This window comes from Cucurbita pepo, chromosome LG01, assembly GCF_002806865.2.
Source record: "Cucurbita pepo subsp. pepo cultivar mu-cu-16 chromosome LG01, ASM280686v2, whole genome shotgun sequence".
Lineage (NCBI taxonomy): Eukaryota > Viridiplantae > Streptophyta > Magnoliopsida > Cucurbitales > Cucurbitaceae > Cucurbita > Cucurbita pepo.
In genome coordinates, this window is record NC_036638.1 from 4,009,780 (window position 1) to 4,033,431 (window position 23,652).

At 36.3% G+C, this 23,652-nt stretch overlaps 5 protein-coding genes across 6 annotated transcripts; 3 read left to right on the top strand and 2 right to left on the bottom strand.

Moving 5' to 3' along the window:
* The first annotated feature begins 5,453 nt into the window (after positions 1–5,453).
* On the top strand, positions 5,454–6,771 carry LOC111795641 (GATA transcription factor 19-like). Its single transcript, XM_023678185.1, has 2 exons — positions 5,454–5,907; positions 6,217–6,771. The coding sequence occupies exons 1-2, from the start codon at positions 5,479–5,481 to the stop codon at positions 6,574–6,576; spliced, it is 789 nt and encodes a 262-aa protein (XP_023533953.1). The 5' UTR covers positions 5,454–5,478; the 3' UTR covers positions 6,577–6,771.
* Positions 6,772–7,386: 615 nt separating this feature from the next.
* Positions 7,387–8,400, bottom strand: LOC111795650. The gene is made up of 3 exons (XM_023678197.1): positions 8,118–8,400; positions 7,870–7,979; positions 7,387–7,802 (listed from the first exon to the last, which is right to left on the bottom strand). Exons 1-3 carry the CDS (start codon positions 8,372–8,374, stop codon positions 7,549–7,551), a joined length of 621 nt encoding a protein of 206 aa, XP_023533965.1. The 5' UTR covers positions 8,375–8,400; the 3' UTR covers positions 7,387–7,548.
* A 2,157-nt stretch (positions 8,401–10,557) lies between these two features.
* LOC111795183 (U-box domain-containing protein 5-like) lies at positions 10,558–15,652 on the top strand. Its single transcript, XM_023677470.1, has 6 exons — positions 10,558–11,072; positions 11,779–11,853; positions 11,978–12,163; positions 12,271–12,378; positions 13,006–14,120; positions 14,254–15,652. The coding sequence occupies exons 2-6, from the start codon at positions 11,797–11,799 to the stop codon at positions 15,290–15,292; spliced, it is 2,505 nt and encodes an 834-aa protein (XP_023533238.1). The 5' UTR covers positions 10,558–11,072; positions 11,779–11,796; the 3' UTR covers positions 15,293–15,652.
* Positions 15,653–16,034: 382 nt separating this feature from the next.
* Positions 16,035–19,199, top strand: LOC111787968 (small nuclear ribonucleoprotein Sm D2-like). Its single transcript, XM_023668088.1, has 6 exons — positions 16,035–16,167; positions 16,672–16,720; positions 16,835–16,853; positions 18,206–18,283; positions 18,379–18,483; positions 18,574–19,199. The coding sequence occupies exons 2-6, from the start codon at positions 16,716–16,718 to the stop codon at positions 18,688–18,690; spliced, it is 324 nt and encodes a 107-aa protein (XP_023523856.1). The 5' UTR covers positions 16,035–16,167; positions 16,672–16,715; the 3' UTR covers positions 18,691–19,199.
* Positions 19,200–20,432: 1,233 nt separating this feature from the next.
* On the bottom strand, positions 20,433–23,559 carry LOC111805033 (tubby-like F-box protein 5). 2 transcript variants are annotated; one of them, XR_002816600.1, is made up of 6 exons: positions 23,165–23,559; positions 22,198–22,612; positions 22,024–22,111; positions 21,477–21,606; positions 20,622–21,401; positions 20,433–20,534 (listed from the first exon to the last, which is right to left on the bottom strand). XR_002816600.1 is itself a non-coding variant. In XM_023689898.1 (5 exons), exons 2-5 carry the CDS (start codon positions 22,552–22,554, stop codon positions 20,735–20,737), a joined length of 1,242 nt encoding a protein of 413 aa, XP_023545666.1. In that variant the 5' UTR covers positions 22,555–22,612; positions 23,165–23,559; the 3' UTR covers positions 20,452–20,734. The 2 variants fall into 2 exon arrangements, 1 of the variants encoding a protein (XP_023545666.1); XM_023689898.1 differs by having other exon boundaries at positions 20,452–21,401.
* Positions 23,560–23,652: the final 93 nt, after the last annotated feature.

The window sequence follows — 23,652 nt, forward strand, 5'->3', positions numbered from 1 at the left end:
CAAAGGTCAAATGGTTGATGTTTATAGTGATAATTAGTGTTATGTAGTAAACGAAAATTGATGGTAACCCTAGACTGGGTATAAGATGTGATTATGGGCAATGAGAGAGAGAGAATTTAGGAGTGGGGTAAAGACATGAAGGATGGAGGTTTGAACAGGAAAGGGCAGGGCAGGGCAGGGTGATTCTGATGGAGTAGTGTGAGATGTTTGGAAGTATTGTAAGAGGGTATGATTGAAACTGGTTGCTTCCAAATCTAATAAATGCCAAATACTAAGACAAGTAGAAAAGGACAATAATATTTCCACACACACACCTCCGCCCTATAACCAAACAAATATGGCAAACATATCATTTCTTCCTATCACTTTTTGAGTACTTCAAATACCATTCTTACACCTCTCTGCACCCCTCCTTTTTTTCCCATTGACCAACTCATGTGATACCCATTTTGGACTCAATTCAACTTCATTCTCCCTTTCTTTCTTCTTTTTTTTTTTTTTTTTTTTTCCCCTTAAAAAAAAAAACAAAATATTTTCACCATTTGTTTCATCATTCGTTGGTTGGTAGCTCAATTTTAAAAAATTTCAAAGCTGATTGAAAATCAGAACAGTATGAAAGATATTGATAGAGAGAGTGAGGGTTTAGTGAGCAGTGTCACAATGGATAGGGGGCATCTCTGCAGAAGGGGAGGAAAAAGGAGGATGATGATGGTAGGACAAAATTAAGCAGAAAGCAGGCTGTGTGAAAGGACATCAGCCAAACCCTAACCCTACAACCAACATCTCTTCCACATTATCTTTCATAAATTTTCTATAATTTCATCATTTCCACCCAAGTTATCGTATTTTTTTTTTTATTTTTTTTTTTTTCATATCTAGTAACTGGTTTACTTGTAAGATCTTAGTTTGTTTTTAAATTTTAAGCAATCATTTATCTTATACATATTCCATATTTAAATATCACGTCAAACTAGCCCCTAAGTTTTTCGCTAGCTCAATTGAGCTCATCTTAAGGATCTAACTCTTTAAAATTCATTATTCCTTTAAATCTAATTTTTCAAAGTCTATCATCTCTCATGGTCTAGATCCTTGGAGCTAGTTCATACTTATATTCTACCTCACTTGGTTGTTTTTAGTTTAGCTCCTTTGGAGCTCTAACTTAGCTTCCTAGGAACCTAATATGTTTATTGATCTTGACAATACACTCCATAGGGATCGTTTTAGAGTTGTTCGAGATCTTTAGATAACTAGCTCCTTGGAGTCCATCGTTTACGTGGCTCCTCTACTGTCGTCGATCGTACCACAATGACAGGCAACTATTTTTTCTTTTTATTCGTAAATATTACATATTCTTATCCTAGAAGTAAAACTTGAACATAAGTGGTACTTACATATTTTCTATCGTTTAACATATCTCAAAACGTTAGTTTAATTCATTTTAAGCCTAATATCTCTTAAGCATGATAATTTTGATAACGAAGAATTAGATAAAAATAGGTCAAACCAAGTAAAAAAAAAACACACACGCACACAAATAGCTCTCCATTTCTTCTATAAAGTTATAAACTTCCTCAATAAAAGTTGATTAGGCCGAGAATCAACCCATCAACAAACGAGAGAGAAATAAACATAGAAATTTTTGTAAATTTCAACTCATTTGAAAAATTATCAAACTTTAGCATATGTTAACTTCCAAATTCGATCAACTAATATCAACTATATTAGAGATGATTTAGAATTCAATTTGAAATTTATAAACTAATTAGAAATAAAATTTAAATGATAAGGACTAAACAAGTCAACCCATCACTAGAAACTTGGGATAATTTAAACTACATTAAGAGTAAGCTGTTTTGTTTAAAAGCAATAAATAGAGAGGATTAGGATGTTTTTTAAGGTGGGACAATAAGGAGAATTACAGTTGGTGTGTTTTTATCTCTCTGTTAAAACACTGACAAACCCTTTTCAAAACAACACCATTATTATAAATAGAATAGAAGGAGAATAGAATAGAGTGCTACTACTACTACTACAACTCAATAAAGTTTCTCTTGAGATCTTCCAATTCTTCCCCCACTTTTGTTCTTGTTCTTCTTCTTTTTCTTCTTACCAAGCTGTTTCTTTTCTTCTTTTTCCACTCAGTCAAACCAAGAAAGAAGAGAGACCCAGTTAAAGAGGGAGAAAGAGAAAGAACATGGTAGAAGAAGAACAGCCACCCTAGAGAGAGACAGACAGGGATAGAGACAGATATTCCATAAAGTTTCTGGTTTTATATATACTAGGTTTTAAACAACACCCATCTACACACAGATATCATTATCATAGAAGCTCAACAAAAAGGCTGATTTTGGTCTTCCTCTACCTCATTAAAAAACATGCCCATTTACCTTTTCTTTTTCTCCATTCAAACCCCTAAATTAATAAACCATTTGATTTTTCTTAAATTGTGTTTATATATATTTTTTTAAAAATATTTCCAATTTTTCAGTTCAAATCAGGACAAATCAATCAAACACTCCAACAATTGAAAGGTGAAAGCCATACGAGACAAACAAAAAGTTACGAACTATGAATGAACCGTGTTCAACACTCGAAAGATTTATTAAATACAAAATATATAAAATTATTTGAGAGAGAGAGAAAAAAAGAAGGAGAAAGACATTCCAGTTGTATATTGGTGCTTTTGAGGAACACAAACGTTATAGGTTCTTGACATGAATATTTGTGTTGTCGTTGTCGTTGTTTAATTAATCCTCTTTCTTTTTTTTTTTCCTTTTCTTTTCCCTTCTTTTGGGGGGCTCTCCGTTTTGAACCATCATCCCTCTTTTGCATGCATTCCATGCAAATTCATGCACATTTTTTAAATTTACCCACGTGGCACCGGATAAGATCTCCCAATAATATTGCATTGCCTTGCCTTGGAAAATGTATTATTTTATTCAAACCCCCCCACCCACCCCCCAAATATTATTTAATAATAATAATAAAATAAATTAAAATAAATAAAATAAAACTCCCCCACCTTTGGGTCCCACCGAATCCAACCACCTACGTAACATCATCATTATTATCCTCCTATAACCCCACACAGATTTTAAATAAATAAAAAAATAAATAGCCGTTTTACCAACACTCTTATTTAAATTATATTTATATTTATATTTATAGGCGAGGTTTATTTGAAATGCCTTAAAAACACCACAAAATCAGATTCTCTAGCTTTTTTATATAAAAATTAAAATATATATATATATATATATATATATATATATATATATATATATATATATATATTGGGAGGGGGGACACACCCATCAAAACTCCACGGTTTACAAAAGACTCTCACGTGGAATGAGGCAGTAGCAATCGAGAAATACGAGAACCCAAAAATTAAAAAAATAAATAAAAATAAATAAATTTGCATGTGGTGTGTGGATCAAAACAAACATTCATTTCTGTCTCCACCTAATCGAGACTATTAATGTTGTTTTTTTCCCATTAATACTCTTAATAATAATAATAATAATAATAATAATAATAATGTGTTTTAATTAATATTTTAGGACCATTTTTCAACTTTTTAATACCGTTTATTAAATTTTAATCTCTCACTTTATTACCTTACCTTCTTACCTTATCTAATAGTTTTCTCAATAGTAAAAAGTAAATTTTTAATGCCTGAACTAATCTAACCGTCCTTCATTCTCCCTTATCGTTAAAAATATAAATGAATTAGCTGCTTACTCCTAATTCTACACCTATTTAGAAACTCTTAGTTTATTTTGATTTTGAATTACTTACACCCAATTCTGAACGGAGTTTAAAAATGTACATATTTATTAAGAAAATATTTAAAAGGTTAGTCAAATTCGAAAATAAAAATGTAGAGAGAGAGAGAGAGAGAGAGAGGGCATCTTTTGGAAAGCGGTGGTCGTCCCGGTTTGTCCAACTCTGTCTGAATCACCAATCTCTAGACGATCTGATTCTGTGTTGAGAGAAAAAGAAAAGAAAAGCAAGGGGGGGGTTAAGGTGATCAAATCATCCATGTGGGGTCAATTCAGCCCTCCTCCCTCCTCCTATATGCTCTCTTATCTTTGACTGCAAACACATGATGATCATCATCACAACACACACACAACATGAAAACAAAACAACACTATCTAATATCAATCTCCTGAATCATCATCTTCTCCTTCTGATACCCACCCCCCCACACACTAACTACACTTATACTCACCAAACTGCCCAATCCCCACCCCCCCCATTCACCTGCTTATGCCTATCATTACCCAACTCCTCCCCCCTCTCACTTTTGGGTTCACGTGATCCCCTTCTCACCACGTACGGCTACTGACNCGAGAACCCAAAAATTAAAAAAATAAATAAAAATAAATAAATTTGCATGTGGTGTGTGGATCAAAACAAACATTCATTTCTGTCTCCACCTAATCGAGACTATTAATGTTGTTTTTTTCCCATTAATACTCTTAATAATAATAATAATAATAATAATAATAATAATGTGTTTTAATTAATATTTTAGGACCATTTTTCAACTTTTTAATACCGTTTATTAAATTTTAATCTCTCACTTTATTACCTTACCTTCTTACCTTATCTAATAGTTTTCTCAATAGTAAAAAGTAAATTTTTAATGCCTGAACTAATCTAACCGTCCTTCATTCTCCCTTATCGTTAAAAATATAAATGAATTAGCTGCTTACTCCTAATTCTACACCTATTTAGAAACTCTTAGTTTATTTTGATTTTGAATTACTTACACCCAATTCTGAACGGAGTTTAAAAATGTACATATTTATTAAGAAAATATTTAAAAGGTTAGTCAAATTNGAAAAAAAAAAAAAAAAAAAAAACAAAAAAGATTGGATACGGACAGATGTTTTGGAGGGTCTAATATTTAGGCCTCGTGATCGGAGACGGCAGATCCATGGAAGACTGTTCCCCCTAGTCACGTGGCCTCCTTTGACTAACACAATTACCAAANTTTATTAATTTAGCTTGTATAACTCAAGCCCACCACGACCCGATATTGTTTTTTTTTAAATTTAACGAATATAACCATAGAAGGATGTATTTTATAAGTGTATCCTAAGTTTGAGTGATAATAATTAATAATAATTAATAATTGAGTTAATTTTGGTTATATTAATTATAAGGAAATTTAAAACATATGAATAATACTAAAAATAAATAAAAGAGAGAGAGAGATATAAAATTAAAAACATGCCACTACCATCACTGACTAGATGACTCAGTTCCGGTCTCTCACTAAGTCCCTTTCAGTTTTTTTTTTTTTCTTTTCAATTTCTCTCTCTAGAACATGCAAAATGGGCCCCATCCCTTTCTCTCTCCTCTTCCCCTCTATATCTATCTCCCTTTTCTATTTTATTTATTTCCCAATTCATTCTCTTTTCCTCTCCACCCCCTTCCTCTCTTCCATTTCATTGACCAACAAATATGATGCACCACTGCGGCGGCGCCGGCGGAGCTGCCTCTTCATTTTCCGTCTTCCTGTCGGTGCCCAACCACGGTGGCGCTGCCCATGACATGATGGATATCTACTCTAATAATTATGCCTCCTCCTCCTCCTCTTCTTCTCCTTCATCCGTTGATTGTACTCTCTCTCTTGGTACTCCCTCTACGCGATCATCGGAGTTCGATTCCGACAAACGCGCCGCCCCCCGCCATCACCGCCGCTCCGCCGGTTCTTATGTCTCTAACTTCTGTTGGGACTTGTTGCATCCTAAACACAAGAGTGCTGGCCGTTCCACGGCGAGTAATGCCGCCGCTGTCCCTTCCAGTGGCGATCCGCTCCTCGCTCGGCGGTGCGCTAACTGCGATACCACTTCTACTCCGCTTTGGAGAAATGGGCCGAGAGGGCCTAAGGTAAATCACGTGATTTCAAATTATGGAAATTATTTTAATTTTTTTTTTAAATGTAAATTATTTTTTTAAAGCTTTAACAATTGTTTATAATAGAGATTCTATTCTGATTTTAGTAATTTGTTGGAGTTCTGTTTAAGTTACCGATGCTTATATTATTTACCATAATTTTATTTGTTAAAACGTTATAATTTTAATTAAAAATTACAATAAATTTGAATTAAAGAATAATTGAGATTAGACTAAATTCAATGTAATTACTTTTTTATTGTAACAATAAAATTTGAATTTATTTATTTAATTGAAATGCAGTCCCTATGCAATGCGTGTGGGATTCGGTTCAAGAAGGAAGAGCGGAGGGCGGCGGCGACGGTGAACTGCACGGCTACTACAATGGCGGCGGAATCTAACAACCACCATCACCTCCACCAACACCACCAGATGTTCAACGGAAACTACACGAATTCAACCGCTACATGGGTTCCACACCACTCGCCAGTGGCAACCCAGAAACTCCCGTGCCTGTCGGCGGCGGCTATTAACAACGAATCAATGTTTATAGGAAACGACGACGTTCGAAGAACCGAACAAGAAAACGGCATCTCGTATCTCTCTTGGCGCCTCAACGTTACCGATCACCGGCCCAGCCTCGTCCATGACTTCACAAGATGATCCCCCCCAGACCCAGATCAATGGAGAAGCCTCTTTTTTTTTCTTTTTTTTCTTTTGTTATTTAGCTTTTAAAAAAAAAAAAAAAATTAAAATGCGGCGAAAATGGCTATGGTTAAAAATCCAATTCCTTTTTCTCTACCCATTCAATGGGTAGAAGTGGATTGAAAAGCTCAGATAAATTACAAGTTGCTCTTAGTTTTGGTTCTTTTTCCCTCTCACTTTCTGGGTTCCCAAACAATCAAAAATTAAGATGAAACTAAAAGGAGGATATTGTAGAGTGAAGTGATGATGATGATGATGGGCGTCGTGGATTTGTCCATTGGGAGACCCGCCGCCTGTTTTGTTTTTTAATGTTTTTTTGGTTTTCGTTTCGTCTTCTTTTTGTTTAGGCATCATGGTTTTATTTCGATTTTCTAACTTCCTATGCATATATATATTATTCACTTCAATTTTCCACACTATTTAATTCTTCTCATCATCGGAATTCACCCCTTTTCCCCCCCTTCAAATACCAATTTACCCCTCATACTTTAAACAATATTTACTACTATTATTTTATGGTAATGTTAGGTGTTCATGCAGAGGGCATCTAAATTAATGACTATATTTGTTTTATAGGGACATTAACGTATCTTTTCTTGTACAAGGCATCTACGAGCTTTTAATAGATGTTTTTTACACTAATTGGGCCAATTTTCCTTCATACAAAGCCCATAATTTATATAGAAAGCCCATTTTCCTAGCCGAACATACATTGGAACAGTGTGATGCATTTGTAATAATCAATTGTTTGGAATAACAAACTCAACAAACACATTAAAATTATGAATCCTAAATTATAGGAACAATTATTCATCACACAGTATCAACAATAATGAATATTTTACAACTCAGCCTAGACCCAAAAATAAAATAAAATAAAATAAAATAAAATGAAAATCAATACAAAAAAGACAGAGCCGCGCGTCAACCTCACAGCTCCGAGGACTTCTCCCTTATCTTTGCCCCGATTTGTACGGCGGCATGCGACGCCCTCTCTTTAGCAGCTTCACAGTTCACACACTCCTTAACCGCCGCAACTTCCCGCTCCACCTCGGTTTTAGCCGCTTCATACACCTTCGCCGCCTTCTCTTTCCCGTTCAAAAACGTGTCTTTGGCCTTCGTTTTGGCGTTGCTGGCTTTATCCGACACCGCCTTCACCGCCTCTCCGGCTTTGTCAGATGCATCTGAATGTACGGACAACAGAATTAAATAATCATTAAATAATGGGATTTGAAAATTCGGTTTGATTACCTGAAGCTGCTGTGTGGATTGTGTGTGTGGTTTTTGTGGCTGCGTCGCCGGCTTTGTCCATCATGTGGTGGGCTGTCTGTTTCAATCCTTCTTCTTCCAATCCTAATCCCCTAAATAAATATTTTTGAGGCTAAATTATTAAAAAGAAAGAAAAAAAACCCCTAAAATTTTGGCTAAACTCAGGTGGTTCCAAGTCACGACATTGTTGATTTGGAACAAAACATGGAACAAAAACAACAAATATTTACTTGGCAATCTCGGCGGAAGCCCAGTTGGACAAAGACTCAGCCGCGTCCTTGGCGTCATTGAACACTTCAGAAGCACCTTTCTTAACGGCTTCTGCTTTTCCCTCAAGATTCGTCATCTCCATAATTTCAGTGATATTATCCTTCACATCTTCCATTGCTCCTCGTCCCATTCCGCCCCTGCATTTTTCCACCACCCCCATCTCCGCCGCCAATAACAGCCACAAAACCGCCACAAACGACCACGTGCTTGTCCCCATCGCTGCCTTCCGATCTGAAAAGTATCCAAAATTCGGTCTTGGAGCTTCAGGGTGAGATTTGGGTTTATAAGTTGGCGCAGTGGGCGAGTCGGTGGGAGTTTCTCGGACAGAGGGTTGGTTACGTGGCGTGTTTGTATAAGACGTGGCAGTTATTTACCTCGTCGTCTCGCGCTCACGTGGTCTATTTTGGACACGTGTTGAAAATCCATGAACCCACCTTTCTCGTCATTTAATTTTTTCTTTTTTATATTTGGGGGTCCGATAGTTTCTTTATTTCCCCAACCCTTATATTCCATGAATTCGGGCTAACCATTCGTTACTCTATTTATTGTCTCCATTGTACGAATTGTTTTTTTTTTTTCCTTTCCAACTTATAAACTTTAATTTCGAAAAGTAACACAAAAATATCTTAAATCAATTTCCATTCAAAATTAAAATAAGTTTGTTTGCTTCTATTGGACTTGCAAATAAATATTGAATAAATTTGGTTGCTTTTATAAATAAAAGACTATTTTTATTGATATTGGTATCAAGGGTTAGTTTTCAAAATTGTTTTTGAAGTGAGGGGAAGTTGTTTTGTTGGAAGATTCGTGCCGTGCCTTTTCTAAAATGATAGATAGATGCGTGGTTAGAATTTTCAGTCACCTAACTCCTTATTTGTACGGATGTGATTACTACACTTTTAGTGGTTGTTCATCACTTCTATGTCTATTCATCCTAACCTAACTGATGACACTTAAGTAGTTAAGGAGATAGATGCGTGGTTAGAATTTTTTATTAAGTTCAACCCTAACTTCGAGTAGTTAAGGAGAGTATTGGAGAAATGATTCGAAAAAACTACTCCAATAAGATTGATAATTTTGCATTGTTGGATGCGTATTAGATATTTTAATTTTGTGGATATTAAAATTTGAAAATTCACATCTTACGATATTGAGAGAATCTTACGATATTGAGAGACAGTCAGATTGTTGTAGCGGAGAGATTGACAAATATTATAATTTTAACACACCAACATAAATTTATAATGAAGAAATATGATTAAAGTATAAGAGAAATAATAATAGAAAAATTAAGATAGTTAGGTTACAATTATTTTTCTTTCTCAATAATTTTGTATGTATTTCAAAAGAAAAAAGTTGTTAATTTTTTGAGGCTTTGATGGGCATAGAAACACATAAAAACTTTGGAATGGGAATGGAAAACATACCTAATTCCAATTCTCTTAAAAGATGGTATGATATTTGGTACAACAAGAAGAGGTTGATTCATATCGTCTTGATTAAATTTTGATTGGAGTGCACACCAAATTCGATAATTTGAAAATTCTATCAACCTAACTCGAATCATAAGTATTGGGTTAGATTTGGTTACATAGCATTTGTGGTTGGGTTGAGTAATTATTTTTGGAGTCAACTAATTCAGTTTAGTTTTTGGCTGCCTGAGAAAAAAATTTATGATCCAATCCAAACTGAACTAGAATATACAATATGGACCCAACATTCCCAACAAGGTAAAACATAGATAAATTGAACATTGCCTCACTTTTTATCTATAAATGTGACTTTATTTAGCTAGTCAATGCAATTATGACTCTATCCAATATCCAAAAGATAATTTGTATACTAACTTTGTTATAATATTAAAATTTAAATTTCTAAAATTATATCGAATATATTTATTACAATGTTTTCCAATTTATAATAAAAATTATTAATTATGATATGAACTGTTCGTTTGATTTGTTCTAGCGGCCATTATTTCTAGAAGAAACTCAATAACTCTCTCCTCACATTAATACAGTCTATTATACTATTTATGTGTAATGAATGAATGGCTTTAAAGCAAAATTTAATGAATGAACCATTAACCAACATACAATAAGTTGCATTATTGAAATAATCAAATTAGATTATAAGTTTGTTACAATAAATGTTAAAAAAATTATTTATTTTCACTCTCAATAATGGAATCTTTAAGATTTTTGTAGGGTTACAAGCATATTTTCCGAGAGATATTAATTGAGGCGTTGATTCCACAAAGTTGACTCTGGTCCACAGTCTAGCAAATGAACTGATCATGCAAGCTATTGACAATGATGGATAGCCCGCCACGAAACTGAGTTGAATAGTAGATTTCTTTTTACTAATTTTTGAACCTCAATTTCCTTCTGTGAATTTCGTATGCCACATGAATTCATTTGAAATCTCCTCTTCTGAACTTCACCGCAATGGGTTTTGCCTTCATTTTGTCTCGTCTGATTGTCATCATTAATTATGGGGTTGCTTTCAAATTGTTTTCCACGCACTTGTCTCACTTTATTAGCAGAGAGAACCCTTTTTCTGGTTTTCTTCGCGGTATCAGGGTGGACTGTGGACTGTGGAAGGCCATGGTGCCGCGTTTTGCTATTCGCTGAAGAAAGGGGGGTTTTCTTCTGTTTTTTCTATTTCTTTTTTTTAATACTCTGCTTTAGAAGGGGTTGAAGAACAAGAAGAAGAAGATATATTGGTTCGATTGGTTTGGTTGTGTGCAATTTTGTTATGAATAATTTCTGAAATCTGGGTTTGAATAAGGGAGATGATTTGTGGTTATGGATGCTGTTCCACTTTGGGGCTTTCTTTTTTCGTGTTGAAGCTAGAATGAAGCCAAACAGCTCGGAATCTGTCCGATACTGAGTGATTTTAAACGAATTCTTGGGGTCAGAGGACTTATTTTGCTCGTTTTTTGCAACATGTTTGGTTAAGTTTTTTGGTTTCTCTTAATTTTCATTACAAATTCTGAAGTCTTTCTTGCATAATCTGCAAGGGGTTCTTCCATTTTGGTTCTAATTTCTGCATCTCAGAGTATCCTCTATCTCTCTCTCTCTCTCTATCATATACCATTGAAAATTTGAATCACAACCTTTGTTTGAACTGTTCATTTTATTGTGCTGTGTCATTATTGAAGTCAATGAGGATTAATTTCATGGACTGGTATAACCTCCTGAAGCTGGGTAGCTTTGGTGTTTCCTGTCCCCGTTTGAATTGGTCAAAGTTCTTCCTTCCGTGGCCCTGGTTGAAAATTATGCATTGATCCAGTAAACTGTTCTACATGAAGATGCCATCAGATCCCACATCGGCTGGAGAGGAGAACGAAACATTCCTTATAAGGGCGTGGAAACCTCTCCCTAGTAGACGCGTTTTAAAACTATGAGGCTAATGGCGATAGGTAACGGACCAAAGCGGACAATATCTGCTAGCGATGAGCTTGGACGGTTACATATCAGAACTCTGAGAAACTATTTGTTTAGCGTATTTGTATGCGAATTCTGATAGACTATCTTTAGAACTTATATTATGTTTGAAGCTAAATCTATTATGGGTTGGTAATGTTGGTTACTAACCTTTGTTGTAACTTTTGTCAAGGTTTGTAGAATCTTATGAATGGGAACTGATAGTACCAAAAACGTGGAGGCAGTTTCAAATATATATTCCTTTAAGGTATCATTGCACTTTTTGTATGGAAATTCCATGAAGCAGAAAGAACTTAGAATTTGGATTTTTTTACCTTAAAATTTTGTTTCTGTTAGGAAGTTTTAGAATTGTAATCCATTTGTGAACTTAGGTTCATTGTAGAATGTGCACGGAGTTAATGAAGTTGGTCGACCGGGTCTTAGAGGTATTACCAGAGATTGAAGCAGCTCGTCCTGGAAGCCCGGAAGGAAGAGAGGCGCTGTGTAATTTAAACATTGGAATGAAGAAAGCAGAGCTAGTTCTTCAGTATTGTCGAGACTCGAGTAAACTTTATCTGGTGAGCATAACCTCTGAAAAACAGACTTGTCTATGATTAAACTTTATCTGGTGAGCGTGTCACCGACTGTGGCTAATTATCAGTGACGATGCACGTATTTCTTTCAGGCATTAACTGGAGATAGGATTATCTCTAGATGTCATAGAGTGAAGAGTTTGTTGGAGCACAATTTGCGTAAAATTAAATACATGGTTCCTGTGGCATTGGCTCGGAAGGTTTGTCGAATTCAATATCGTCGTTTCTTTTATTCTTATACCCTACTTCGTGAAGAAAAAGAAAGAAATCCTTATAGTTTACCATTATCATTTACCAAATTATGATCTCTTGGTGCATGAATATGCGAGCTGAAGACCTCGACTAGTATCATTTGCCGTATTTATCCATGCATTTCTTTTATAGTAGCATACAGAAAGAACAAAATTGATTAGATCTCACATCGGTCGGAGAGAAGAATGAAGTATTATTTATAAGGGTGTGAAAACCTCTCCCTAGTAGACGCGTTAACCGTGAGGCTGACGACGATACGTAACCGGCAAAAGTGGACAATATTTACTAATAGTGGGTTGGGCTGATACAAATGATATCAGAACCTGACACTGGGTAGTGTGCTAGCGGGGACGCTGGCCCCCAAGGAGGATGGATTGTGAGATCCCACATCGGTTGGAGAGGGGAACGAAGCATTCCTTACGAGGGTGTGGAAAACAATGTTTGCTAGCGGTGGGCTTGGGCTGTTACACTTTATTTTTGTTCTTCTAGTTGCGGTTGTTTATTCTCTCTATACAATTTTTTTTTTCCCATAACTTCACCTGGTAATCGGATGACAATGGAATCATTGTTTCCAGATCTCTCAAATAGCAGATGATCTTAAGGTTGCAAAATTCATCCTTGACTCATCTGAAGAAGAGGTTTGGAAGGCTATGCAACAGTTGTTGAAGCTCGGTGCATCGTCTCCAGATGCTCCTGAAATTTCTGAAATCAAGGCTCTGAAAATTGCTGCTTTGAGGCTTAATATTTTATCCTATAAGGAAATGTTGTTCGAGAGACGATCAATCAGAAAACTATTAGATGATGTTGGTCATGGTAATCCCCGGAAAAGGAAGATTTTGACATACCTTTTCTATCGTTTGAAGAAGTATGGGAAGCTGATACTGCAAGAAATCTCGGAAGCCCGAGCGGATATCTCTAGTAGCAATCAATATGGGGAAATGGAGGGTAATGTGAGACAAGGGAATGATACTCCCCAAGCTGATATGATACTCAATAGAGCCATTCCCCCTGAGGAATTCAAGTGCCCCATATCATTGAGATTGATGTATGATCCTGTCGTAATTGAATCCAAAGTGACATATGAGAAGGTATGGATTGAAAAATGGTTTAAGGAGGGTCATGATACATGCCCACTAACCAAAATGAAACTGACCAGTTTTTCAATGACTCCTAATGTTGATATGAAGAAATTAATTCATAAATGGTGCATAAAGTTTAGAGTCACAATTCCCGACCCAAGTGTGGAACCAGAATGCCCCGAGGTTTGGGAGAATTCCATTGCTAGCTTTGGAAGTTCGATGAACGATATATGTCTACCCATCGACTTCAGCGATATCTCGTTTGGTGGTCTTCATAATAGTTATTATCCAGATTCATTGAGGCTCAATGAATTGGGTATCAAGTCTAGGCAGAGTAAAGGTGATGATTTGGGTAGGTTTCAATCTGATTCAAATGCTGAGGAAACAGACTTGGAGTTTCCTTCTACCATGAGTGAGCTTTCGTGGGAATCAAAAAGCAAGGTTATTAAAGATATGAACAATGTCATTAACAAAAACAGATTTGGTCCAATCTTATCTGAAACTGTCATGGATCAACTTGCCTTGTTTATGAAGGATGCATTTGATCTTCAGGATTCTGAAGCTCAGAAAAATGGATCTGAGCTGTTTCTTTCACTTGTGAGAAAAAGCAGGTACTTTATGCTCTTATTTTGTTATATTGATGTATCTATCAGTCATGTTCTTCAGTTTGAAGCTCATACATTTCATCCTATCTGAATTTCGCATCTTTTATGGAATCGTGCTCGATCGTTGCCCTTATTGCAGGTCGAACAGCCTGAGTGTTCCTGAGAAGATTCTGACAACATTGGCTAGTTTACTCAATTCAGAAGTGACTGATGAAGTTCTTGCCATTTTAGAAGCATTATCTGGCCACTATAAATGCGGTTCTAAGTTCGCCACGTCCGGTGTTCTCGCTTCAATGGTTGAGTACCTCGACTCAGAGATCAAAGCCTTGCAAGAATTTGCTGTCAAAACTTTTGCTAACTTGTCCTCAAACAGCCACATCTGCTCCGACATCGTATCATTGGGGTGCATCCCAAAACTAGTTTCCTTGCTAAATGATGAGGATGATCTCTCAGGGAAATGTATGTTTATTCTGCAAAATTTGTGCCACACTGAAGAAGGAAAGATTTATATTGTTGAAACTAATGGCTGCATTGCCTCCATTGTTCGACGTCTTGAAATGGGCAAGCTCGAAAACCAGGAGCACGCAATCACTATTCTCCTTTCGCTATGCTCTCAACGAGTTGAGTATTGTGAGTTAGTAATGGCAGAAGGTGTTTTCCCACTTCTTTGGAAGATCTCCAACAATGGGAGTGAGAAAGGAAAAGCAGGCGCCTTTGAATTGCACCGACTTCTTAAAGACGTTCAGGATAACGAGCAGCAAGAATCTTATGTTTCTGATACTTCATCTTCTAACAAGCCTGCCTGCCACTCCAAGCAAAGGAAGGTGAGCAAGAAGCCAGGATTTCTTGGAATGATCTTCACAAAGCACCGACGTCCAAAAGACGTTCAGGATAACGAGCAGCAAGAATCTTATGTTTCTGATCCTTCATTCTCTAACAAGCCTGCCTGCAACTCCGAGCAAAGGAAGCCGAGCAATAAGCCTGGATTTCTTGGAATGATCTTCAAAAAGCATCGACTTACAAAAGGCGTTCAGGACAACAAAGAGCAAGAATCTTATGTTTCTGATCCTTCATTCTCGAACAACCCTGCCTGCAGCTCTAAGCAAAGGAAGCCAAGCAAGATGTCTGGATTTCTTGGAATGATCTTCCCAAAGCGCAGCCTCTTAAAGAAGGAGTGAGTGTTGTGTTTTTTAGCTTGGCGAGGAGGCTGTGTAAAGCTGCATTTGGAATTGTGTGCAAGTAGCTATGATGCAAACAAATTTTCTGGTAAAGGGTTGATATTATATTTATCTGCAAGTGTCGTCTATAATCAATCAGGTCTGTACATTTTTTTGTCCTCTTTAGGGTCCTCTTCAGATACTTGTTTGCAGCAAGTAGCTTTTAGCCGCTTATTCTTTGGCAGTGTATTGAAGTTTACTGATAATGCCACTTGGTTTAGGCCAAGGCTTTGTTGTGTTTAATTTTAGTGTAAATATTCTTTGTACAGTTTTCGGTTGTCTCCGATTAAAATTCTGAACTTTTATAAGTTTATCAATTTATACCTTGTTGTGTTATATTTGAAAGTTGTTAAAACCCTTCCTCAATACACGTGGGACTTATGATTATATCAATAAAAACTTAACTGAAATCAACTTAGAAGTTTGTTTGAAGCGCATTGGTTAATTTAGGGAATAATTATGAGTTTATAAGTAAATGCGCATTGGTTAATTTAGGGAATAATTATGAGTTTATAAGTAAATGAATACATCTAGGCTTTCTATCTAGAAAAATTGTTTTTTTTTAAACATCAAGGATATAAAATACTTTTGAAACTTGCTATTTATTAACAAATAAGAGTAATATTCTTTTTTAAATTTTTGTTAAAAAGTTTATGGATTCTTTTAAAAAATTCAATAATATTTTTAGAAATTTAGGCGCTAATTTTTGCCGAGAATATTATGCACAAAACCGCGCCCTCGCCCTCTCCCCCTCCTTCTCCGATCTTCTTCGTTATTCATCGCCACTTCGCCGCCGACCTCGCCCTCGCCTTCTCCTTTGGTCTTCTCCGGCTCTGGTCAGCTCTCTCTCTCTCTCTCTGATAAATTCTTCTCTATCTTTCCATTTCTCTCCTCCCTCTGTTCTCATCTCTCAATCTCACTCTCAGTTTTGGTTTTATAATTAGTCTTTCTTTCTCTTTTCTTTTAGTTGCATTGTTTCGTCCTTCCTGTTGTTTTTTTCGTGCAGTTTCCCTAGTAGTGTGTTCTTAAACTATTGCATCTGACTGAGGTATTATTACTTGAATGTTTTATGATGAGTACATGTAATCTCTTGTTTGCCTCTTAGGATGAAAATAGTTCAAATTTTCATTTTCTGAGTTTATCAATGCTCTACAATCACTGGAGACCTTGAGTGAAGGGTTAATATTCTCATTCTGTGTTTTCTCGAACAATTTAAGCCTCGACTATAGTTTCTCTGGGACATGATGTTCTTTAGGGCAACTTTGGGCACATTCTGTTTTATGAGATTATGCTGATACGGTTGTATGTGCTTATGGTCATATGTTTTCCTGTGTTTTCAGACTCACTCCAAGGACATTGGAGAAGATCTACCTCAAGTTACAAGATGAGGTATTTTTTTCTTTGGTATTTGCATATTTGTTTATGCGACATCTCAGTCTTCTATTTGTTAATTCTAACATACTAATGCCTTTCATATCCTCCCTCTTTTGTCTTCAATTTCAGCCGACCAATGGAGGAAGATGTAAGTTTCTTCAGTCTTTTGTGCTTTCGCTTTCAGTACTTTTATCCAATACATGTTGCCAAATGGTTCGACCTTTTTCTTATGCGCAAGTATGTTTGAATCATGTCTTACTCTTGAGTCGTTATAAAAGCCTTTCATTGTATAATATCTTCGGCTCCTGTTCCTTTTCATTGACACAACTCTTTTGAGTTGGATGAAAATTTTATCCTTTGTACTGAAAAATTATGATTTCTCTTTCTAATAATCATGATCCTGTAGACCAGCTAGTTCTTACCTCTGCTAATCCCCTTGAGGCAACTATTGAACTCTCTTTAAATTTATTAAAATTGGATAACATTTTAGCATCGTATTTTTTTTGTCTTTAGTTAAAGGTCAGCTTTATGTCAATTTTTAATTTTACTAAATTCTGCTGATTGAATGATATTTTGATATATTGGGAGTTTGATGCTTGAAAACTTGATATATAATTGATGTTTGGAAGTTATGATTTTTAGTTATCTATGTCAGAAACCCTGTGAAAAGTTCACATGGCTTTTGTTGTTTAGACTAGGAAGGTTGGATATTTGTAATAACTTAAAAAAAAGGAAAAGATCTCATTTTCTATGCCCCTTGGTATTATGTGAATAATGTTGTATTCTTGAGTCATTTATTTATCCATCCCGAGTTTGCTGATGCGCTTTAGTTTTGGTTTAGTGTACAATATCTTGAATTTCTCTAGTAGAGAAATTCCTTGACAGTTGGTCTTCAAAACGGGTTTTTATTTTTTTACTTACTATGTTGGAAATTCCTTGGTAGTTGGTCTTTAAAATGGCGTTTTATTTTTACTTCTTTTTTAAAAATATACTTATTTCTGTAAAATGTGAAATTTCTGCTATCTTTTGGGTGCTATAGTTTGGCTGGCAAGAAACTGTATGATTTTTTAAGACGTGTTTTATACCTTTTGGAGTAAAACTGATGATCTTTAGATTCAGTGCCGTTTTTTCTTTCAACATTGTTTCTATGGTTGATTATTGTGATATTTTTCCCTTCCCATTTGATGATTGTTACCAAGTTACTCTTTCGTAAGCTATTTATAAAATGGCTATATTTATAATTTTTTTAAAAAGTGATAACTACGACATTTTCATGAAGCTCATTTCTTTTGATTTATAAACAAGTGTATTGGCTATATTGCTTTCAAGGAACCTTTTTTTAAATCTTTCCAGGCCCCCNGGGGGGGGGGGGGGGGGGGGGTTATACTGCAAGATCTTTGGACTTCTTCAATTTTGTTCTGTTTATTCTTTTACTTGAAACTTTACTGAAGTGCTCTACTAGAATGTCATTAGGAAGTACTTACTTCGAATCCTTTGCAGACTAACAAGAATGAAGAAGAGGAATTCAACACTGGTCCACTTTCAGTTCTCATGATGAGTGTTAAAAATAACACACAGGTATGCTTTGTTTGTGTGTGTTAAAGAGTTGTGCCTTTTAATTCGCAGGTGAACTGTTTAGGTAAAAACCCTCATGTTTTGGACCCCCTCGACAGGTACTCATAAATTGTCGCAACAATAAGAAGCTTTTGGGACGTGTAAGGGCCTTCGATCGCCATTGTAATATGGTTCTGGAAAATGTTAGAGAGATGTGGACTGAGGTTTGTTTTCTTGTTGTGTGCTTACTCTTTTCCTTGCTTTGTACTGTAGACTCGTGAGTTACGTATCTCATGTATAATTACTGTGTCTAGGTACCAAAAACTGGGAAGGGCAAGAAAAAGGCTCAACCTATTAACAAGGACAGATTCATCAGTAAGATGTTTCTGAGAGGAGACTCTGTCATCATTGTTCTTAGGAATCCCAAGTAAGGATAGTCCGCCATCTCATAATATGTTAAGTTTGAATCCTTGAGTTGACTCCATATGCCTGCCGATCTTATTTCTTGTCGTTCTTCCTGTGATAAACATCAAACTTTCAGTTGATAGCCTGACCTTCTGCCAAGTTTGGAGCTATCTTATCAGTTTGTAGTTCATTTTAATTTTTCTTCTTCTGCAAACCATTTCCCAGATACTGCAACTCTAGAAAGTGTATCTGTTTAGATATCAGAGAATATCTAGTAGAAATGCTATATCTGTTTTTAACATGTCTATTGATTAGAGACTTGGAGTGTCTTTGCAACATGGGACATTTATTTGTTCTGATCAGCAAGTAATATTATCATTCAGAACTATGAGGATCTTTTGGGCTAGGTAGGTATGTGCTGTTCCTCGAGTCTTGGTCCTTGTTGCTTCTGTTCATGTGTACACACCAAGGAATCAAATTTCCATTGACGTGTGAATAGTTTTCTGTGTTTATAAATCGAAGGGTTTGACAATCATAGTTGCTTATGCATGTGTGTACATAGCTGTTTTTCGCTCTTCTAGAACATTTTCATATTTCGTTACTGATTTATGAAGTGATTGGAAAGTCTTGATGCATATAAACAAGAAATACTTTTGAAGAAATTTCTCGTCTCCCTGTAGACGAGAAGGAAGGCTATTTTCCTGCTACTTCCCATCCTCTTTGCAACGGCTTGTTCAAATTAGAAGTGTTAACAGTTTGGTTAGTTATGTATATAAATTTACTTTAGCTACTTAATAGTGGAAGTAATTCTTTTACCCAGAATGATTGCTGTGTGTGGTTTTTATGTAAGCTTCTTGGTCTTCAAGCCGATTGGGCATTAGTTTTTTTTTTATCTCAAGTTCAGATTCAAATTTCACGGTGTTTTGGATTATATCTATTGAATTCTTACACATTCCCTTTAGTTATTATGCACGCACTTTACATGGGTAGAAAAAAGATTTCAATTCCAATTTAGGAGTCTCTTTAATAGAAGTAGGGATTTATTTTCAGTCAAATCTAGGGATTCAAAAGCCCTTTTAAAATTACACACTCTACCTTGTATTTAAAACTATTGATCTCTAGCTCATCTTTTATAACATTTCCAAATGGTTGGATATGTTGCTCCAACGTTACGGACTCAGCTAATCTTAACTAAATTATTTAGAACTTGAATATCATATCGCCCGGGTTTTTCATGGCTTCAAGCACATTAAACTTAACCTCTTGGTCATTCATCCAAATTATAATCATTTGGTATGAACGTTAACCAAAGTTTCTCCAATAGTTGAGAAATGTGTGCATAAATTATAAGGAATTTCTTTATTCACATCATAATCAAAATTAAGTTTGGCTACAAAAATAAATTTATTAACTTGCACTAGGATAACTCTATTTTCCTCTCAAGATGGGTGATTGATGTCGCTACCCCTTGTTTTTAACTAAATAATAAAATAAAACACTTAATTATATGTTTATTTTTATTGTTAGTTTAGTTACACAGTCTGAATGCTCTAGTTGGACTTTCCTAACTATCTATCTAATTCAGCCCCTGATTTTCCTTCTGGAAGAGTTTCATTCAGTGCCATTGTCGCTCGAAAAACTAAAACTAAGTTTGAATCTCCATACCCTACCTATTATCAAATTGAAAATGAAGAACCTTACCAACCCGACTTAAGCTAACGCCACAGTGGCTAGAAGTCAACCCCACACATCTTTGACTCCCGATTCAAGAGCAGAACATAAGGACAGAGGCCCAATCAACCATGGAATAAAGTTAAAACCATTTCCAATCAGAATGTCTCATCATGCGAGGAAGTACCCATGAAGAAATCTACATAGATAAAACAACAGACAGATTGACATTTATGATAATATATGCGCATTAGAGCCAAGGAGATGATACAAATACAGGTCAAACCTCAGATTCACAACTCTCAGCTGTCAATAATGCTGCTTGTGTACTTCTTCCCAACAAGCTCAAGCATTTCCTTATCTTACCTTCTGATGATGACTGCTATTCATGATGGGATGTCATTCGCAGGCTGGCTTCGTGTCGAAGCTGCTCAAGCAGATAGCAAAAGCTTGGAATGCAGAGAGCGGATAGTGGTAATCCATGGTGAAACTATCTTTTCCAATTTTTCCGAACTGGAGAATTACCTTCTCTTGCTCTTCCACTGAAACATTGTGCGATTGATCGACGGCTGCGACGAGTTGGAAGTTCTTAACAGATGCCACGGTCACACGTCCCCTGAAATTTAGACACCAGCACTGCAGCTGCTCGTGCCATCTCGGCGCCTTGTTTTTAAGCACCAAGGATTCATCCAAATCTTGAACGGCTGGTTCTGATAGGGTCTTTGGGCTAAAGTCCTTGGCTGAACCCTTTCTCATAGAATCCGACATGGTAGAAAGGTGGTCATCGATAGAGTATGTGAATGATGTTGGTGTTGGGGCAGTGCCTCCCTCCTGAATTGAAGAGACTGGAATAGTTTGCATGATGCACTGCATCCTCCGAGGACCTCTAGTGCGAAGAACGTTAAGTTCATAAGAAATTGTACCTACACAGTAATTAAATGCAGGTACTCTAGGAGAGACTTGCTTAGAGCGAAATCTACGGCTTGATCGACTATTTTGCTGAGCTGCAGGGTCACAAGGAGGTTGGCTATCGTAAATTGAGAACTTTGTACCCAGGAAATTAGACCTGACAAATGTTTATAAAGCAAATTATCATGAGAAGAGTGCGAAGATTAAAAAACTAAAGTCTATTAAGGCTCACCTTAATTTACCAACATAGGTACTACTCGCTCGAGAAAAATCATCAGCTGCCAAAGATATGATAAAGTCAGTACCGGCTGCTCTTCTGACCCTTTTGGCTGCTAACAACAATTTGTCCTTTTTGACCTCCGCTGTCAATTCAATGTTTATCATGAGTCAAGAACAAGTATTTATATTCCATAACTGTACATAAGCTTATTTCGACTGAGTCAAGAAGTGGTACATCAAGTGAGACTTTCTTTCTAGGACTCAACGACTAAATTAACAAGGGACATAGTTCAAAAATTCATCCAAACTAATAGCCCACTTTTATCCATTTATAGCAGTTTAAAGAGGAAATTGCCAAGGGAAATAAAGAAATAACAGGCCAAAATCGTATAGGATTGCCAATAATGAAAAATGGATTCCTAAAAGCATGATGAGTGCAACTACCCTGCCATCTTTACATATAATCTTGGTTATTTGAAACTGTTGGACAAGTCACGCGGTTATTCCTTCAAATTCACAAATGATAATATATTAAATAGTGAAAAAACTAAAAACCTTACAGGGAACCATGCCAAAGTACAGGAGGTAGGTCGAAGTTGCTCTATCCCTTTTGATAAAGAACTGAAATGGAGACTCCCGAGGGCCAGGCTTTGATTGTAAAAAGGAAATCAGAGAGAATCAGAATAGGAAAGGATTCAGCCAAAAAGAAGGGAAAAGGGATAAAAACCCAATACCTGCTTTAATGAGATTGGAAATGTGAGCCTTCCACATTGCTCGGGAGTTCTGATAATCTCCTTTGTAATGGCCCTCCAAGACCTACAAACTGAAGCACAGGAAACAACTACAGATCGAGCAGGCCATGAAGTTTCACTCTGTTCCACTCTCCGGATGATGTCTAAAAGTAATTCTGGGGGCAGATTTGCCCATCGACCTTGCTGAATTAACTCCGATGAAGAAGGTACTTGATCAGGTGCAATATGCGACATTGTTCGGTTTCGCCAGTGCCTGCTCCCTTCTTCTCCTCGTTTTGAAATGCTCCCAATTCCATCTTTCATCTCTCGCAGCTCTCTAACAAAACTTTTAAGCGACATCTTTTTCCAGCATAAGCAAGCACCCTTTCTGTCAAAATCAAATCTGCTACCGACCAACCTGATTCGAACACATAAGTGGAGAAAGTTGAATGACAAAGCAAACAATAAAAGGATAGATGGCAGTCTCAAAAAGTGGAAAAAGCCCAAAATGTGTGTTTTCATAGCCTAACGTTCCAACTATTTATTTAACTAGTGCAGTCATTCATACTGCTTATTCAACGAACTTAACTTGCAACATCGACGCTTGCTCCAATTAAAAGGGTCCATAGATACAAATTGATACGGCTATTTCAACATTAATTTGGTCATAGCGCATGTGATATGGACAAGGGCAGATCACAATCTCCTCTTGGCAACCCCAAAAAGAAAAATTTACAAATCCTTAACTCCTTCAAATGAACTTTTTCCTCCATTTACAGACAAAAACAGGACGTCTCGTAGATGTCGACTAAGAATTCCAGGCTAGGTCACAAAACCTAAGTAGGGATCCGGGAATCTTTCAATCCCCAAAGAATACAGATTCGGAAATCTCACACGCCAGCTATCATTGACTCCATAAAAAACCTAACGATACGAAAATGCTGCCGAAAATTTCGAAGGAGAAACCAACCTGTTCAGAGATCAGGCAGATCGAAAACACAAAATAGCCCGTCCACAATGCCCCCTGAAAAAGGATGCAGAGACTCGTTGAGAAAGCAAGAACCTCCAGATCAGAAGAAGAACATAGATCGATTCGGAGAAACACGGCCAGGCATGAAAATCCCAGATTCGGCTACATCAAAATCCCAGATCCCGTGCTCGACGTCATAACAGAAACCTCAACCATCGCCATCGGGAAGTGAACAATTGGAGCAAAGAAGAAGATGAAGAAGTGGGTGAGACTCGAACAGCGAAGCAAACGAGTGCTTGACCACCACCACCAGAAGCTAAGAGCTTCAATCAGAAAACATGGCCCAGCCTTCTCGACCTTAAATGGATCCAGCCAATTTCTCGATCAATTCTTCCCCTTTTTTTTCTTTTTTTTTTTTTTTTTTTTTTTNTTTTTTTTTTTTTTTTTTTTTTTTTTTTTTTTTTTTTTTTTTTTTTTTTTTTTTTTCT

Coding starts and splice junctions, on each gene's coding strand:
- LOC111795641 (XM_023678185.1), top strand. CDS start 5,479: ATGATGCACCACTGCGGCGGCGCCGGCGGAGCTGCCTCTTCATTTTCC. Junction 5,908..6,216: donor ATGGGCCGAGAGGGCCTAAG/GTAAATCACGTG, acceptor ATTGAAATGCAG/TCCCTATGCAATGCGTGTGG.
- LOC111795650 (XM_023678197.1), bottom strand. CDS start 8,374: ATGGGGACAAGCACGTGGTCGTTTGTGGCGGTTTTGTGGCTGTTATTG. Junction 7,980..8,117: donor GCTTCCGCCGAGATTGCCAA/GTAAATATTTGT, acceptor ATATTTATTTAG/GGGATTAGGATTGGAAGAAG. Junction 7,803..7,869: donor AATCCACACAGCAGCTTCAG/GTAATCAAACCG, acceptor CCGTACATTCAG/ATGCATCTGACAAAGCCGGA.
- LOC111795183 (XM_023677470.1), top strand. CDS start 11,797: ATGGGAACTGATAGTACCAAAAACGTGGAGGCAGTTTCAAATATATAT. Junction 12,379..13,005: donor CTGTGGCATTGGCTCGGAAG/GTTTGTCGAATT, acceptor CATTGTTTCCAG/ATCTCTCAAATAGCAGATGA. Junction 14,121..14,253: donor TCACTTGTGAGAAAAAGCAG/GTACTTTATGCT, acceptor CCCTTATTGCAG/GTCGAACAGCCTGAGTGTTC.
- LOC111787968 (XM_023668088.1), top strand. Junction 18,284..18,378: donor GTGTTAAAAATAACACACAG/GTATGCTTTGTT, acceptor CCCCCTCGACAG/GTACTCATAAATTGTCGCAA. Junction 18,484..18,573: donor TTAGAGAGATGTGGACTGAG/GTTTGTTTTCTT, acceptor TACTGTGTCTAG/GTACCAAAAACTGGGAAGGG.
- LOC111805033 (XM_023689898.1), bottom strand. CDS start 22,554: ATGTCGCTTAAAAGTTTTGTTAGAGAGCTGCGAGAGATGAAAGATGGA. Junction 22,112..22,197: donor TTCCAATCTCATTAAAGCAG/GTATTGGGTTTT, acceptor TTACAATCAAAG/CCTGGCCCTCGGGAGTCTCC. Junction 21,607..22,023: donor GTACTTTGGCATGGTTCCCT/GTAAGGTTTTTA, acceptor TTGAATTGACAG/CGGAGGTCAAAAAGGACAAA.